General features: G+C 53.7%; 2 protein-coding genes across 4 annotated transcripts in view; one reads left to right on the top strand and one right to left on the bottom strand.

Annotated features, from left to right (window-relative positions):
• Positions 1-13,213, top strand: part of PSAP (prosaposin) — a 33,846-nt gene extending 20,633 nt beyond the window's left edge. The window contains exons 3-15 of one of the 3 annotated variants that reach the window (XM_032423934.1): positions 49-123; positions 688-813; positions 1,856-2,056; positions 2,631-2,774; positions 4,018-4,074; positions 6,054-6,059; positions 7,858-7,989; positions 9,464-9,559; positions 9,852-10,038; positions 10,122-10,279; positions 10,595-10,675; positions 10,915-11,022; positions 12,082-13,213. In XM_032423934.1, the coding sequence (XP_032279825.1) occupies positions 49-123; positions 688-813; positions 1,856-2,056; positions 2,631-2,774; positions 4,018-4,074; positions 6,054-6,059; positions 7,858-7,989; positions 9,464-9,559; positions 9,852-10,038; positions 10,122-10,279; positions 10,595-10,675; positions 10,915-11,022; positions 12,082-12,117 (1,407 nt within the window). In that variant the 3' untranslated portion in view covers positions 12,118-13,213. Of the gene's footprint in view, positions 1-48; positions 124-687; positions 814-1,855; positions 2,057-2,630; positions 2,775-4,017; positions 4,075-6,050; positions 6,060-7,857; positions 7,990-9,463; positions 9,560-9,851; positions 10,039-10,121; positions 10,280-10,594; positions 10,676-10,914; positions 11,023-12,081 lie in introns of all 3 variants that reach the window. The other 2 variants (XM_032423933.1, XM_032423935.1) reach the window with 2 other exon arrangements.
• A 657-nt stretch (positions 13,214-13,870) lies between these two features.
• The window catches only part of CDH23 (cadherin related 23), a 359,724-nt gene continuing 355,853 nt past the window's right edge, over positions 13,871-17,741 (bottom strand). Inside the window, 7 exon segments of the mRNA XM_032423932.1 lie at positions 13,871-14,513; positions 15,887-16,009; positions 16,210-16,339; positions 16,824-16,884; positions 17,048-17,088; positions 17,226-17,305; positions 17,386-17,506. Coding sequence (XP_032279823.1) covers positions 14,187-14,513; positions 15,887-16,009; positions 16,210-16,339; positions 16,824-16,884; positions 17,048-17,088; positions 17,226-17,305; positions 17,386-17,506 — 883 coding nt within the window. The 3' untranslated portion in view covers positions 13,871-14,186.

Below are 17,741 nucleotides of genomic sequence, written 5' to 3'. Positions count from 1 at the left end.
TACGTCCTGCAAATACAGATCTCTCTCCCTCATGTTCTTTCCTCTTAGAAATCCCTTCCCTGCGACATATGCAAAGATGTCATCACTGCAGCTGGCGACATGCTGAAAGACAATGCCACCGAGGTGAGCTGCCGGGAGTATGTGTGACCTTGTGTGAGCAGTGACCATGTGTGAGCAGTGACCACGTGGTCATGTGCATCCGTTCCTTAAACGAGCTGTCTGCAGCTTTGGGGGTCTGACAAGGGATGGTCTAGGTAGAAAGTAGTTCAGATCTTGTGAGCCACATACTTTTTCTGTCACATATTTTTTTTTCTTTCTTCCCCGTATCCTTTAAAAATGTAAAAACCATCCTGAGCCACAGGCTGTAGCTTGCTGTTCCCTGGCCTCGGTGTTTAAATGCCCGGAGTCGATGGGGATTTTCGTATCGCTGGTCGCTACCTTTAGGTCCGTTTTGGCCATCTCTGCTCAGGATTCCCTGTGCCCATGAGACTGTAGTCAGAGCAGCTTCATTTTGAGGAATGTCTGCTTTTTGCCTGTTTGACCAGTGCAGCCACGGCCAGCCACTAGCCCTCTCCCAGGACTCTTCCCTGAGGCCGCTGTTTGCTGGGAGCTGTGGAGGTCCTCTGCTCTCAGTCGTTTGCAGAGCAGAAGTCCATCCTGATCCGACCCTTGCCTGTATCCCCTTAGCAAGAGATACTCGTGTACTTGGAGAAGACCTGTGACTGGCTGCCTAATCCGAACTTGTCTGCCTCGTGCAAAGAGATGGTTGACTCCTACCTCCCAGTCATCCTGGACATGATTAAAGGACAAATGGTATGTGGTGGAGAACAGACTCTTCCTTTAGGGAACTTCCGGGGCCCAGGGAGGTGCCAGCCCAGAACAGAATGATTAAAGTGGAAAGTCTTTTCATGGATTTGGATTTTCTCAACAGCTTGTTACTATAGTTTTGACATCTAAGATGGCTTTGGCCAGTAGAACACTCTGCTTGTAACTTTCACAGTTGGGGGAGAGTACAGGAAATGGGAGAGTTACAGGAAATGTAGAATACTGAAGGAATTGTCAACTGCTATAACATTTATACGTGCCTGTTTGCTAACTCATGTCAGATCTTTAGCTCTCCCTTTGAGCATGCAATTCATTTCATTTCTGTGGTTTTTATCCTAAGTGGACTGAGCTACAGGGGTGTTCTGCTTGCATTCAAATAAGCATCTACTGTGCACAAACCACGTGCTATTGCACTGGTTTTCAGCCACAAACAAGGAGCTGGGTTTGTGGAGTTTAGAAAGACCCTAAGAAAGAAGAGGTGTTCAAAAAACAGGGCCAGCAGTGCAGGAGTGTGCTAAGACTGGACCAAGGTTTTGGCGAGGGTGGCATGGGTCACACCATGCAAGGCCTTTTAGGCTCTATTTAAGGATTGCAGGTGCAAGTAGGAAGTCCTCGGAGGGTTCAAGGGGAGAAGTGACCTTCTGTAAAGGGTTTGGACTAGGTCCCATCATTTGGGAGTTGGAAGGGGGAAGCTGGCAGGACAGTCCATGTGAGATGTGATGGGGCAGTGGAGGTAGACAGATGCACGTTCTGTTTCAGAGGAGAAATGGGCTGTTACCTGCTGAGGGAGGGGAGGAACAGAGAGAGGAGTGAGGAATGTCTTCTAGGTCTCTGGCTTGAGCTTCTGGGAGCCGGGTGGGGGAGCCATTTGCTTAAGGTGGAGATGGAGGGGGAGCAGGTCGGGTGGTTTTTGAGCAGGGCATGAATATGAGGTCAGGAGGTAAGGACAGGGACTCATTCAGGGGCACCGGGTGGTGGTTTTGTTTTCCTCTGGGAAGAGGATTTCCAGCTGGACTTACTTCCCCACTAGAGCCGTCCTGGGGAGGTGTGCTCTGCCCTCAATCTCTGCGAGTCTCTTCAGAAGCATCTGGCAGAACTGAATCACCAGAAACAGCTCGAGTCCAATAAGATCCCGGAAATGGATGTGGCTGAGGTGGTGGCTCCCTTTATGGCCAACATCCCCCTCCTCCTGTACCCTCAGGACGGCCCCCATAGCGAGCCCCAGCAGAAGGTAAGGCAGTAGGCCCAGCCGCTGAGGGCCCCGTTTCTGATTGGAGTAGAGATGGGACGTGAGAGAGGCTGTGTGTGTGTGTGTGTGTGTGTGTGTGTGTATGTGTTTTCTCAAACTGGGGGCTTATTCCTTCATTTGACCCTGCAGTTACCCGAGCCACCCTTCAAATAGTTGTGCCATGGAGGTTCTGAAGAACTTGGGATATTTAAAGTATGCAAAGACTTCTCTGCGTTCCAATTAAATTTTATTGAAATCAATGCCTAATTGATTTTAAGCCTGTTGATAATTTTAGAGCCTATAAAAACACAGAACTGGGGCCTCTGGTTGGCTCGCTCCATGGAGCGTGTAGCTCTTGATCTTGGGGTTGTGAGTTCGAGCGCCACGTTGGGTGTAGCCATTACTTAAAAACAAAAAACTTCAAAAACACAGAACTGTTCAGTAAGTCACCCCCTAGTGCTGTGGTCATGAACACATAAGGAAATCGTCTTGGGAATTTGGATTCTTTTAGTTACCATAGGAGTATGCTGTGTTTACAGCCTGAAACACCCCCCCCGCCCCCCCCCCGCCCCCGTAGGCTGGTGGGGACGTCTGCCAGGACTGCATCCAGATGGTGACGGACATCCAGAATGCCGTAAGGACCAACTCCACCTTTGTCGAGGCCTTGGTGGACCATGCCAAGGCGCAGTGTGACCTCCTGGGGCCCGGCATGGCTGACATGGTAAGCCTTCTCTCTTCATGCATGGGAGGGTGTGCTGGACCAGGGAGCTTGGCTCTGGACATTGGAGCGGGGGACCCAAGAAAACTTCAGTTACTGAGGTACCGTTTTAAGTTCCAACCCCGGGGCTTTGAGGAAGAGATGGTTCAAACAACGCCCATTTTCTTTTTCCCAGAAAGCAACTGGAATAGTTGGTGGGTACTTAAATACTTTGTTGGTTAGTTGAATTTGTATACGTAACCAAACACTTGGTATAAAAGAGTGGAAGGAGACCACTTTTGTGAGGATTCGTTTTCCTCCTGGTCACCGTATAAGAAACAACACTAGAATCCTTTATAAGCTTGTTTTTAAAAGCCTGGCTGTTGTATAGTCATAATTCTAAGTGTGCGCTGTCCATGGGAAGCCGTGCAGGGGCTTGCAAGAGATTCACTCGGGACGCCTTCCTTACCTTGGTGAATGTTAGTCCTGCAGGCTAAGAAACTCATTTTGTTAGTCTCTTAGAGGGTTTCACTTCTTGGACCCTATTCACATTAACCACACGTGTGTGAAGTTGACGTGTAAAACCTGTAAAATCCTAGTTTTGTACCTGGTAACGGAAAAACCTTGGTGTAGGGAAACTGGTTGTAATAACTCCATGGGTCTGGGATCTAGAGCAGCCTTCTTGGATAGGAATGGCTGGTTCTGGGAGCTCTGGGTTCTTCTCTGTTGACTTCCTCTGGGAATCTTTTGGCCTCCTTGAAGTATCTTTGTATATCGCTGTGTTAACTTGGCTTCCCCAGTTCAGCCCTGTCTGAGGGCTGTTACTACCCTTGGCTTTCTCACCATGGGGGCATTCCAGTGTGGCCAGAACTATTCTGTGAGGGTCTGCAGGAATTCCTCCTGGATTTCAGCTTTAAAGTCTTGTCCAGGAATGTATGAGTGAGTTTGAAAAGTCACGTAGGGTTCCTAGCAGCATGTCTTAAATCCGCATTCAGAATTGCTCCTGAGTGGTTGCTCTGTGACCTCGGGGCAAGTTTGGGCTGTAAAAGGAGATTGGAGGACCTCATCTCATTCTCAAAACACCCTTTGCACACCTTTTCCTATCAGGTATAGGAAAAACAAATTACCATCTTTATCTCAAGATGTTTGTAAGACTGTACTCTTGGAAATGTGACAGTCACGCGGTGCCATTGTTGGGAATATGCTGGGTTTTTGGTGTGTGATCGCAGAGGATAGTGTCATTAAAAACTGGTTTGTCTCTCCCCAGTGCAAGAACTATATCAACCAGTATTCTGACATCGCCGTCCAGATGATGATGCATATGGTAGGTGCCATGGGAAGTTCCCTGCTCGCATTCTTTGCCTCAAACTTTGCAATTCCCGGGATTGTGAGCATTACATGGTTTAGTTTTCCTTTTCTCCCTTCAGATAATGAATTGGGTCACAATGAACCCTGTTCCACCAGCAGACTCTTCCCGCAACTCAGTCCCATTTCCGCCCCCCCCCCCGCCCCCCTTCACCTTCCCCAGCCAGGGGACAGGCTGAGGCAGCTCTACCCCCAGGATGGCCCTGGTGGCTTTCTGGTGGTTATTAGTTGGCCTGTGTATATTGAGCTGGCCATCAGATTTCTGGTATCTGGCTTTTACCCAGGGACCCGTGGGAATAGTCTGCTCTGGAGCTAGGCCAGGCCTGAGAATTGCTGCATTGCGGCTTGAGTTTACTGGTGCAGGGAGCCCTGCCCGCCAAGAGTCGGTCCTGCCCCGCAGCAGTGTTAGCTGTGGCTGCTGCTGGAGCCCGTAACTCCCGCACTTGCCTCTGACGCGTCCAGGCGGTGAGGGCACCCCTCCGTTGTTAGGGGTAGAAGATATAGGTGGTGGCAGTGGGCTAGCTAGCTCCGTGCAGAAAACCGTGGTGCAGGGCAGGGTGGGCTGAAGGGATTCTTACTTGGGAACGTGCCCTGGCTTCCTGAGATCTAAGCTGCGGGGGCTGAGGGGGTGGGTTGTACTGTGTCTCCATCCTGCTGACTTTCTACTATGTTGAGTATGTTCTCTAACCAGCGGTCAGCAGACTGTGGCCCACTGCCTATTTCTGTGAAGTTCTAATGGGGCACAGTGATGCTTATCGCATTTCGTCCTGCGACGACAGAGTTGCGGAGCTGAGAGCTGACAGCCAGCACAGTAAAAGATTGACCCTGTGGCCTTGCTGGAACTGCTCAGGGGCTCCGTCCAGGCACGAGAGAGCTTATTTGGGATGATTACACCATGCCTGTTCTAAAAATACTTCAGAGGCAGCTTACAGAGACACACAGCTAGAGTGCTAGAGTAGGAAATAAATAAGCCTTTGATTTTGATTTGGTTAACTGCTTCCTCATAGCTAACCAAAAATTTTCTCATCCTAAAAGATAGACTACACAGATGTTTTTTGCAAACACGGATAATACTTCCCAAATCACAAATCACTTGTGGTTTAAAAAAAAAAAAAGCAGTGAGGTAGTACGGTTTTATATTACTTTAAACTTTGTAGTTTGCATTATTTTGCTTCTGAATGTATTGGTCGTTAAACATTCTTGTAAATGATGTATAAGTGATTGCGTAGTCTACTGTTTGGGTAGAACATAATTTCCGTAACCCATCCGCTTTGGGTGTTCAGGTGGCTTTGGGGTTTGTCTTGGGACTTAAAAGCCTGTGCAGATCCCCTTTTCTCCCATAGTACAGATAACTAGAACTGGAATTGCTGAATCAAAGGGTAAGGCTTTTGATCTTTTGTCAAATCGGCCTTCCAGGCTAGCATCTGGCTACCTGGGGAAGTTGCCCTGAGGCCTGCCCAGGCAGCAGCGGATGTGGTGCAGGATCCCTGACCCCCCCGGGTGTATTTTATATTCTAGCACACACCCCTGATTTGGGCAGTCCTGTGTCATGTTCCACTTTGCTGCTTCTCACCTTGCAGGCATGTGGGGCTTAGGCATCTGGGGATGGAGAGCTCCTCATCACCTGGCATTTTCTGGGATCTGCTGTCCAATGTTTTGAGTATGATTTGGTGTGTCAGGGGCATGGGGACAGGGCACACACCAGCTGGACAGTGTGGTCTGTCCCTTGAGGGCCAGAAGAGCTTTCAGGGCCCCCTTGAAATAGTAGGAACAAGGTAGGTTGCTGATTTGTGACTGCAAGGTTTCCCCTGAACTTCTGGTGACGTACTTAACACCTTCGTTAACTGATGGTTGTTATTTTAATTTTTTCTTAACTGTTGTGTCGTTTCCTTTCTCTTATTTTCATCTCCGATTTCCTGTTTTTTTGTTCAACAGCAGGATCAGGTATGTGATGGGGAATTTGCTTGTAGTAGTGGTCTGCTGCTTGTTGTAGTTATTTTGCTCATTTTTTTTTTTTTTTTTTTAACGGCATGATCTGTGTTAATAGGCTGGTGGGGGAGCTTCTGCATCTCTCTCCTGTGATTTAATACTTGAGGTACTGGGGTTCTCCTCTCCCCTTCAAGGGACCAGAAAGGGAAGCCAGCAGGGCCTTGGACTCCGGGTAAAAACCAGTGCTCAGCTGGCCATGTGCATGCCACCAGTGTGATGATGGGGAACCACGGGTGACCCCGGAGATGCCTCGGCCTCCTTAACTGTAGGCCTGACTTCCGGTGGGACACCTTGTTTCTGTCATGACTCGAGGGAGCATTGCATGTCTTTAGTCCTGTTTTCTGTGACCCCAGAAATGCTTCTGCTGCATGAGCAAATCATTTCCAAATAGTGAGCAGACTGTTCCCGTCTGTTGGATCCAGAGAGTTGGAAACAATCTCTTGATTTGTGGCTTCTTCCCCTCTGGGTGATGGGGTCCTGCAGCTCCTGGAGCCACATCAGATGGCTCAAAAGCCAGGCCAATGGTTGCATAATATTGGGACCATGCTCCCAGACTGTACTTAACTGAGCTAGTACCCCCTTCTGAGTACTGGCATCTCTCTGTGGGAATAAATATTTTTCAAAGGTATTTTGAAGTCTAATGGGAGAGGGCTTTGGCTGAAATGCCCGCATTTTCACCCGGGCTGCCCCAAGGAGGAAGTAGAACAAAGTTCATTTGAGACAAAAGCAGCCACACACCTCCTGAGTCTTTGTCTTTTTTCTAAAAAGCTTGCTGTGTCTTTGGCCCCATTCTGGTTTTCTCCCCATTCTTAAAGTGTGCCAGAGACAGAATATTTAGGATACTTTCAGACTTTCTCAATCTTACTTAATTTTAGAGACTTCTCGATACTAAAACAAGGTGAACAATAGCCATGGTCTAGCTCTCTTGCATTAACAGGTCTCGTGTTAGCAGTCCTATCCTGCTGCTCTATGGTTTGGTGGTGGGAGGCAGTTGCTATCAGGCCCAGAGCTAGGTGCTGGTTGTATTTGGTTCACAAAGTATACAGAGCATGTATGCTTTTCTCACTCTTGGCCATCGTCATGGTGAAATGGTCAAGATGTCCAAATTACCTGGTTCCCTGTGGTTTGGTGTCTGGATGGGAAAGGGGATCAGTCTGGAGCTTCTGTGACCTGAAAGAATTCATCGGTTGGGGGCATTGGGTTTTTGTGTGTACTGTGTTTGTGCAGTCGTAAAAATAGAATGTGGTTTTTTTAAAAAGTCAACCATTTTTTCTTACACGGTCCTAACACTGAAAGATCTAAGACATTTGGCTTTCTGTTAGTTTGTGGGCATGGTGGTTCCTCCTCTAGAAAGAACATGCAGCTTATTTCCTACTGAGAGTGAACCAGCTCGACCGAGAAACAGGTTCTAGAGCAGACCAGGTGTCCTCGGAGAGGCTGTGATTGCCTGTGAAAGGGAAACAGGTGCCAGAAGTCTAACTTCCCTGGGGTGCTCCCTGGCTGGAGCAGGGACAGCGGTTTTGTCTGCTCTCCCTTCGGAGCTTTGTGTGGCCTCCTCCCCGTGTGAAACTGGTACATGTGCACTTACAGGAGTCCCTTGAGATTTAACATGGCGTCTTAGCTGTTTTGGCAGTCAGTCTTGATGCTGTGACCAGGGTGCTCCCCCAGCACCCCGACCTTTGTGTGTAGACAGTGGGACTGAGGGATGGTGGGTGCGGGCCTGCATCTGACTGCTTTTTCTGTGCCTTCTCAGCAACCCAAGGAGATTTGTGGCCTGGTTGGGTTCTGCGACCAAGTGAAGGAGATGCCCATGCAGACTCTGATCCCTGCCAAAGTGGTCTCGGAGAACATCATCCCTGCGTTGGAACTGGTGGAGCCCATTAAGGTACCTGATGGCATCGTGTTGTCCTGGCCAGGGCCGTGTCATGCCCAGGCCACTCCACATTGTACCACATTCTGTGAGGCACATGCTTTTTTGGTTCCCTGCCGACTCCTAAAGGGATTTGAGTTTGAGACCATTCATTAGTGTGTGGTGTCCCTGTATAAGTACAGTGTCCCGCTCCCAGCCCTGAGTACGTGTATTTCCTTGGTTATGAACCCGTGTGCTCCGCGGGATCAGCCTCTATCTGCAGCACGTCTCCAGCCTCCTCTGACACGTTTCTGCCCCTCCGCCCTGCCCACCGTCACCGCGGCGCAAACCTCATGTTCCCAGGACACCCAGGGCTCACACACAAGCCTCTTGGTGTGCTGCTTGCGAGCATGGGGGTGTGTGTGGTTTCCCTAGCGCCTTCACTTGGTAAGGAGCCACCGTGTTCCCCGAGCAGTTCACGTTCAGCGCCTGTTACGGGCCCAGCAGTGTGTTAGAGACTGAGTCCTGAAACCGTTCACCTGGAGGAGTCAACAGACTTGTCCCGGCGTTCATGTGGCTCCCGCTTTAGTTCTTAAAAGGGCCCAGGCCCCATGACGTTTTACCACGTGGCACACGCATGTGCTTATTCCAGAACTTCGTGTCACCTGACCTTTAGCGGTCTCGTCTCCCTCTGCTGTCCTTCCTCAGCATGAGCGGTGTCTGTAGCACCGGTTAAGAAGTCAGATGGAGTTGGGGAGGCAGAAGTGCCCTGTTTTGCTGACTGAATTAATAGCCAGAGGAGATGAAGGAGAGTTACAGCTTACATTGTAGCCGCACGGGACTCCTACGTTTAAATAAAATCACACAAAATTTAAAACAGTTCAGTTCGGTGGTTGCCCTGGCCACATTTCAGGTGTGGTCTGTGCTGCTCTGCTGGACAGCAGAGATGGAGGTGTGTCTACTGTCACAGAAAGTTGTGTTTAGCAGTATTACTTTATTAGAGGCTGGCTCTGGGAAAGCAGTCTCAGGTACTTGTGAGACGTGAAACACAGGAGCAGACCTGAAATGTGTTTAAAGCTCTGTCTTGTAAACAGCAGACAGGTAGTGAGTCCTCACTCTGCCCTGCACCCCCACCCACCTTCCCAAAATGACTCTGGAATGCTGAAATGATGGTGACCAGATAAGATACATCATACGGCCTGCTCTTTGGGGTTTTCGAAGCAGGTTTTATTGCTTCTGTCTTCGTGAAGTATGAATTCCTGGTTTTTCTGTGGGGTTGGGGGTGTGTGGTGGGAGGTAGTGGTGGTAGAGCACTGGGCAAAGGGATGGGTCTCCCACCACGTAAAACCAGCAGGGACAGGAACTTGGACACTGGGAGGAAGCCACCCTGTGTGTGACATTCTCCTGTCCCTGGCCACAGGGTGTCCCTTCCCCTTTAGAGCTGCTAGCAGGACCCAGGGGGGTGAGGTGAGGGTCTCAGCATTAAAGTGCTCTCCTGCCCTTTCCACAGAAGGACATGGTCCAGGCGAAGGCTAATGTTTACTGCGAGGTGTGCGAGTACGTGGTAAAGGAGGTGGTCAAGCTCATTGACAACAACAGGACTGAGGTATGTGCATTTCTAGAATGCTAGGGTGTTCCTGTTCCCTGGTGGCAGAACCAGCAGAGAGGTGGGCTTGGCCCTTGCCAGCATTGGACACCAGCTCTGGGAATCCGCACACCGGCCGCCCACCGGTGGGTCCCTCTGGGCTGGGGTTGGGCTGCTTTGTAGGTCTCGTCTTTGTGGGGAGGAAATAGCACCTGGCTGTGGGCTGGTTTCCTGGTCATGTTAGTATTCTGAGATTCTTTCCCAGCCCTATCCAGCCTCTCTTCTAGTAGGATCCTCTTGTTCTGTGTTTCAGGAAGAAATACTTCACGCTTTGGATAAAGTGTGCTCAAAGTTGCCTACGTCCTTATCTGAAGAGTGCCAGGAGGTGGTGGACACTTACGGCGCCTCCATCCTGTCGATCCTCCTGCAGGAGGCGAGCCCTGAGATCGTGTGCAGCATGCTCCATCTGTGCTCCAGCCAGGGGCTGCCTGTGCTGCCTGGTGAGCGGGGTGAGGGGGCGGCTGGCCGGCCCCTGGGGCTCGGGAGGGCCCTGCCGGCACTGAGCCTGTGCTCCTGTGTGTAGTCCGTGTGATTCAGCCCAAGGACGGTGGCTTCTGTGAGGTGTGCAAGAGGCTGGTGAGCTATTTGGAGCACAACCTGGAGAAAAACAGCACGAAGCAGGAGATCCTGTCTGCTCTCGAGAAAGGCTGCAGCTTCCTGCCCGAGCCATACCAGAAGCAGGTACGCCCTGGGCTGCTTTAGGCCAGAAGGTCCGAACCTGCCTGCAGAGTGCAAAGGCTGGGGTAGCTCCTCGATTGTGCCCCCGATTGAAGTTTTCAGGGAAAACTAGCCATTTCTTAGAGGAGTCTGTTGGCTCAAGGGGAGCCGCGGAGGGGCAGTAATGGGAGCAGCTGAGGGGAGGCTGAGTGTGGGTGGGTGGGGGCATCTGGGAAGGGGGTGCTGGGCTGGCAGAGCATGCGTAGCACCCCTTCTTTTATGCCTCCACTCTGCATGGGCACGCCTCGACCTGGACCCGTCTCCCTCTTTACCTAACAGTGTGATCAGTTTGTGACTGAGTACGAGCCCGTGCTAATAGAAGTCCTGGTGGAGGTGATGGACCCTTCCTTCGTGTGCTTGGTAAGCTTCCGGGCAGCGTGGGGCCCGGCCGGTTCTGCATAGAGCAGGGGCTCCTCTGAGGTTCTGCCAGAGTCTCTGGGGATGGACTGTGGGAGGAGGACAGGGCTTTCCCTCAGCGGCACTGACTTTGGAAGTGCATGTCCGAGCTCTAGTTCTAGCTGCTTCTAGAAGCTGATAATCTCTGGTTTTGAAAAGGATCAGTAGGGCAGATCTAATTCTTCCCCGTTTTCACCACATAGAAAATCGGAGCCTGCCCTGCAGCCCATAAGCCTCTTTTGGGAACCGAGAAGTGTGTGTGGGGCCCCAGCTACTGGTGCCGGAGCATGGAGGCAGCAGCCGAGTGCAATGTGAGTAGCTCGGCCGCCGCTCCTGGGATAAGCCTGGACTGGGAGCTCTAGCTGGCCTTCGTGTCAGGGAAAGCATGGAGGCCCAGAGCAGCAGCTAGGCTTATTTGAGGCCACCCAGCAAAGGCAGGAGGACTGATGACATTCTTGCCTTTGAGAAGTAAAGGGTGGGGGTATTTTTTAGTGTTTTTTTTGCTTCTGCTTCCTTGTTTTTGCCTTTAGTTCCCTTCTGACAGGGTCAGGATCGGATTTGCATGAGGCCACCCTAGAGATTGCACAAGTCCTCCTCTCCCTGGGGTCAGTCTTGGCTGGAGCCTGGCCTGAGTCTTCACCCAAGGCCGAGCTGTTGTTCTTGAGTGGCCCTGAGGCGTGGTGCCTGCCCGGAGGTTCCAGGGCCTGTGGCGCCGCCCTGGCTGGGCCGCCCCCGGTGGTGCGCCCCACACTGCTCGCGCGGGTGGGGACGTGTGGACCAGCCAGCTACTTAATGTGCTTTTGCGCAGCTGCTTCTTACTCCAGTGGGTTCCTCATGACCAGTGGGGCATGGCCGCTGGTCTGGTTGCCATCAGTTTGGGCCCCTGCGGGGAAGGGGCAGTGATGCCCACCTGGCCATGTCCAGCTCCTTGCCCCGCCGGCCCCAGCGCATAGCACAGTCAGGGGAGGAGTAGGTCCCTGCTGCCGTCCTGGGTGAAGGGGCCTGTGGGGCCACTGTTCTCAAGGCCTGAGCCGGGGTGCACTCCTTTGGGTGAGTTCTGCCTTGGGGGCCTCCGTGCCGCCTGCTGAACGCTGGGACTCCGCCTGTAACCAGGTGGAGGGGTCTCGGGCCCTCCTGCATGGGTGCTCACCTGTAAAACACTCAGGGGCTCTGCAGCTGCTGCTCCGGACTCTTGCCTTAGGAGTCGCCGACGCTCGGGGGCCACATGCTCCCCAGTTGTAAGTGGGGTGCTGTCCAGCTGAGTAGGACAGGAGAACAAGTTCCATTTTTGGGTGATGTCTGCTGCTGGAACAGGCCAGGAGTAGAGTTTGTCACGTGAAGACTAAGTCCAGCTTCCTCTCTCCCGTCAGGCTGTGGAGCATTGCAAACGTCACGTGTGGAACTAGAAGGGGGACGTTCCATCTTGGAGAAACTACAGCATCTTTTCCTACTTGTGTGTCTGGGGCAGTGAACATCCCATCTGTTGACTCTGTTATAAAAATAGGTTCCCTTTCCCTCCCTCCCTCCCTGTCCCCCGTAGCATTGCTTTCCGTGCGGGGCGCGCCTGGCCTGCAGCTGCCCCGCTGCTTCACTGTCCCTTTCCTTTGCCTAGACAGGTGAGGATGGACCGTGCACTGGAGGGCTTTCAGCCTGCCCTTGTGTGGTGGTTCCCTGGAGGAGGTGGTGGGGGGCTCTGGGGGCCGGCGCGAGCCAGAGCTGCTTGACAGAAGGCTCTCCATCCTGTTGGCTGGGGCCTTGTTCTGAGCCCTCTGCCTGCTCCTCAGCAGGGACCTCCCCTCTTCCTGGGCCGTTCTCCAGAGAAGCAGAACAAAGGTAGTGTTACATGAAAGATCAGAGGCTCAGAATAGAGGCTTTTTAAAACCACGTAGTTTTCACCGTAGGGGAGATTTGGGAGGCACCTGCTCAGGAGGCCTGGGTGGGTCTCGGGGTCGCTGTCCCTGGGTCACCCTCCAATTCAGCTTTGGGGTGTCTTTCCTGGTGATGCCTTGGTCGGGGTTCTGTGGATCTGGGTGGGAGGGGGAAACCTGTCTGAATGTCGTCTGCTAGCTCTACGTGCAGGTCCTGTGGGCCTGGCGTGCGTGCGTGTGTGTGTGTGTGTGTGTGTGTGGACAGCGGTGGCTGCCTGCTTGCTCTCGTGTCTGCCCGGCCGCTGGAGCCTTGCTTTGTGCGTCTCTAGTGCCTCCCGGCCCCTCACCTCCATCCCCCATTTCCTAGCTGGTCTTTCTGGCCTTCAGATAAATGTGGATGTAAATGTGGATGAGAAGCTCCTAAGCCTCTGTCAGGTAGAGGGGTGCTAGGGGTGCTGTCCCGGGGCCTTGGCTGCCGCCTGTCTCTCCCGTTGGGCCTCCTCTTCTGTCCCACTTCTAGTTGCCAGGAGACAGCGAGACATGCAGTTGCTATTAAATGGACTTAATGACTTTTTTGATTCGTTTTGCACTAAAGTTTCTGTGATTTAACAATAAATAAAGTCTGTTAACCAGACCTGAGCCTGAGTGCTTCTGTAACACTTCAGCCCGCGTTTGGTTTCTGAGTTGCTGCAGGGCCACGGACCTGTGGGTGTCCAGGGTCCTCTGGCCCCTCTTGGCCGCAGAAAGCGAGCAAAGTGGGCAAAGAGAATCCCCCCCATTGACTAGGCCCCCTCCCCCTTGCCCCAGGCCAACCCCGAGGGTAGTTTACTGAGCCACAACGAATTGAATTGCCTCCTTGTGAGTTGTTTTTCTTATTTAAAATGCAGACCATTCCAGAAACGTTCAGTGAGTACCAGTTAAAATCAAGGGGAAAATGTTGAGGGAATAACTTAAAATAAAAAAGGAATACACACAAACACTCTACATTCAGAACCCAAGGGAACACCAGTCCTTTCTCTTTATGAGCCGGCACGTTTGGGAAGCCAGCAGAATGTAGAGAACGCAGTTCGCTGACATTGACCATGTCCGTGTGGGGAGGTAGGGATCACTCACAGCCCCCAGCTGGGTATCCAGCCGGGGGATGTGCTAGAAATGCATTGGGACTTGAGCTGAAGTCAGAATCAAGGCCAGGTGGGGTAAGTCAGCTCTGGACCTCCCTCCCCTGGTGCTGGGCGTGGGGGGGGGAGGGGGGGATGGACAGGGATGTGGGGAGGGGAGAGGGAGAGGGCCTGCGTGGCCTTTTTAGAGCTCAGCCTGGGCTGAGTTCGTCCTCAGACTCCTGGGCCCCCAGTGACCCTCCTTACCTTGTCCTTAGATGCTTATCATTTTTGTTTGGTTTTCTTAAAAAAATAACAAATTTTATGAAGGTGGAGGTCAGGTGCTGAATGGGCGTCTGGCAGAAGCGGAGTCTGAGCAACTGGAGCGGGCTCCACCAGGCCGGCCCGAGGTGGTACAGCCCTGGCTGGCCTGGGGAGGGGCCCACACTGTGGTCCTGCTCTGCCCTGCCCCGGGAGGATGGGGGACAGCAGCGAGGCCCCCCCGTCTGGTCATAGCTCTGTGATCTCCAGGGGGCTCTCCAGGATCACATCACGAAGCTTGTGCAGGGGTGTGGATTTGGCCGACTCCGTGCGGGCGTTGCGCTCGAAGGCGCTGGCTTCCGCGGTGGTCAGGGTCTCCAGCGAGCGGCCCAGACCCTTCTGGTCGTCCTCGGGCAGGCTGTTAAGGTCAGTGGCCAGCAGCGTGCCGGTGCTGCCGTGCACCGTGTGGATGCCGTCGGGCCCCTTGAGCTCTGTGGGCGGCTTGTGGCGGAAGCGCAGGCTGCTCTGGGCGGGGCTGCGCTCCCCCGGCTCCTCCTCCCGCTCCGTCTGGATCAGCTGCAAGAGGCCAGGATCCGCCAGTGGCTCTGGGACCCGCCCAGGCTCAGGGCCATGCCCAAGGGCTGAGCAGGTGGCTGGCCCCAGAGTCACACCTGCTGTGTCACTGTTTCTTCCCTCCCGCACACGGGTAACTGCAAGGCACTCAGGGCTCGAGCTGCAGTAGGCCTGTCAGCTGACGACAGTGTTTCTCAAACTGGGTACAAAGGGGGCACCACGGACACTTAGGGTGGTGGTCTTAGAACATGGGCTTCCCGTGAGAATCTTGAATTCTGTGTATTTAATGATCTGTAAAGATCCTGTGATGCAGTTTTGGGATCTGGATTTGTTACCAATCTGTCCTCAAACAGGATCCACTCTGGCCAGGTAGGGAGTGTCCACAGGTGAAGTTGGAGGGGTGACAGGATATAGTGGAAACTCACCATGTGGCACTTTTGTCCCGTGTGGAACTGTTAGCTCTGGCCTATTCCATTTGGGAATTGTTGGCCCAATTGGAAATCTGAGTTTTTAAATAAAGTCTGAGTTCTTAAAGTGTTGACATTACTACAGGCAAACAAACCTATATAGACCCGTTTGACCCTGAGCCAGTTTCCTATAGGACATCACTCCTTCAGGGCATCTTCTTGGGCCCCTCAAGTCTGAGAAACACTCCCCAGTACCCACCCTGGGAAAGCCCACTGTGGAGCCCAGCAAGTAGACTTCCTGGAGCCCACCCATTGCTGTCTGTCTTTGGCCCTGGCTGCTGAACTCTAGAGACTGAGAAGGATGAGGGTGGCTGGGGAGAGAGACTGAGAGAGGGAGGGAGGGAATGAGCACCCCCAGCACTGGGGCACAGCACACAGCTCCGGGCCCGCCCGGCTACCTCAGAGATGGAGGAGTGGCAGGAGGAGGCTTTTTGCACCATCCGCTGTGCAAAGAGCTTTTTGAGCCGCAGGTAATCCTCCAGGACCACCTTGAGCAGCGAGCCCTGGGGGAGGGAGAGGGTTAACCCCCCACCAAGGTCCTCCCCTGCCTGCCACACCCCTCACTAACTCTGATGGGGGTGATGGAAGGTGCTAGTAGTCTAGGGAGCACAGGCACCTGATCCGAGGGTAGAGGATTGGGAGCAGAGCTTGCTGGTGACAGTGACCAGCCAGACCCACGTGGGCTCCAGGCCACTGCAGGCTGAAGCAGCTCCCCATCAGCCCGGTGTCCGGGCCCCTCTTTCTGCGCAGTCCCTCTTGCCCAGTTCTAGCTGAGCCTAGAGGTGGAAAAGTTGTTTCCCAGGATCCTCCCCCATTCCTGTATCCTCTGCAGCTAGTCCTAGTGCGGTCAGAGGTCTGGATGCAGGGCCCTGAGGGGGTGTGGTGCAGGAGCCTGCAGGGAGGACTCACCTTGATGGGGCCCTCCCGAATGATATGGCCCAGCTTGGCAATGTTGTCATACTCCTGGATGGCTGCCCGCAGGTACCGGTCATCATCAGGCTTGACTGCTGCCGGTTCACGCCCAAAAGTTCCCTGGGGGGAGAGAACACGAACTGGAGCAGAGGTAGACTGCATGCACACACGTGTACATACACACCCGGAGCAGTGGATACAATCCCCCCACCCCCCACCCCCGGAACCCAGCTCCTTGGCGAGCAGTGGCCAAGACCTGCTTTACCTCCACCCCATCCCTCACGACTGTCCCCCCGCCCCCAGCTCTGGCCCCGGCTCACATGGGTGCGGGTGGGGCTATTCCATAGGTCTGCGATCTCACTCAGGTTCTCTGGCAGGTCGTCCTCATGCTCAGCCTGGGCAGCCAGCTCCAGGTTCCGACAGAAAGGATCCAGCCACACGGGGTTGGCTCTGCATGTTGGGGGTGGTGGAGGGTTGGAGTGAGGAGGGACAGCCTGAGTGCACAGATGCTCTTGTAGCTTCACCACTAACCCCTGCCCTCTTCCCTGGCCAGCATGGGACTGGTGGTTCAGGGCCATGAGAAGGAGGCCCCTTGCCTGTGGCCCTCAGGGGTGCACCCTCCCACACTAGGATCCTGCAGGAACCAGGGCGACAGTGTCAGTCTGGATCAGCTTGGGTCCAGCGGCCTCACACTGCATGTGGTATCCAAAGTCTATATCCCCTGGCACTGGGGCCCAATTAGGGTGTGGATCCCAGCTCAGCCAATAGTTTCTGAGTGTAGAGAAGGGTGACTGGCCCACTAGGGGGCACCACCACCCCAAGTTTTAGCTAGTCTGGTCCCTCAGAGCTTGAGGGGTGGTAGAGAACCTACTCCAACTGGGTCCTGGGCAGGCCTCCCCAAAGTGCACCCTGAGGGCTCAGGGACCCCACTTACCCATCAAAGGAATACTTGTTGGTGTTGGGCATGTCCATGATGTCAATGAAACCACGGTTCCCTGTAGGGAGAAGTGCTGCGGCATGGAGGGGAGGGGTGCACCCTGCTGGGCCGGGGGAGCCGAGCCAGCCTTGTGAGGCCTAGGCAGGCACTCTAGGCCCCTCGGGGCCCCTCCTGCCCTCTCAGCCACCACCCCCCCACCCCCCATCACAGCCCTTGCTCACCTGCTGAGCCAGCCACAATGGCTTTGAGCTTCCTCTTGTGTCTGGAGGGAAGCAGAGAGAGGGGCTGGTGAAGGAGGCTGGGCAGGGCTGGCATCTCAGGGCCCTGCCTACCTCTGTGACTGTCCCAGGAGCAGGGCTGGTCAGCCTGTCCCAGGGCAGGGAGGTGGGGGTCACTCACACAGTCCTGTAGTACCAGTTCATGAGGATGAAGAGCATGGCCGCCAAGAAGAGGAGAATGGCCAGGACAATGATCGCCATCTGGGGGAGTGGGGCCAGGCATGAGTGGGCAAGAGCACCCAGGGCAGAGGGGCGGCGGGGCTGGGTGCCACCAGGACTACCTGCAGGGCGGACATGTCGTCAGGCAGCCGGACAGAGATGGCAGGCTGCACATCCAGAACGTTGTAGTTCCGGAAGAGATTCCGTAGCTGCTCCTTGTTCTCGTCAATCATCTGGATCACCCTGCGTAAGGGGCAAGGGCCTCAGCTCCCCTCAGCCATTCCTTAAGAGCTTGTCCCACGCAGAAAGGTCTGCAGAGCTCTTGCCTCTGACTCCCAAATTCAACCCCACCAAGCCTTGCAAGATCAGATCCCACCCAGCTAGAATAGCTTTGTATCTCATAGGGTTCACCACCCCTCAACACAAGATCCTGCTTGCTCCTCGCCATCCATGTAGTACTTGGCATTTTACAGATGGG

Source organism: Phoca vitulina, unplaced genomic scaffold, assembly GCF_004348235.1.
Source record: "Phoca vitulina isolate PV1807 unplaced genomic scaffold, GSC_HSeal_1.0 scaffold29, whole genome shotgun sequence".
NCBI classification, from domain to species: Eukaryota; Metazoa; Chordata; class Mammalia; order Carnivora; family Phocidae; genus Phoca; species Phoca vitulina.
Note: the sequence above shows the minus strand (reverse complement) of the source record. Positions and strands in the feature narration are given on the sequence as shown.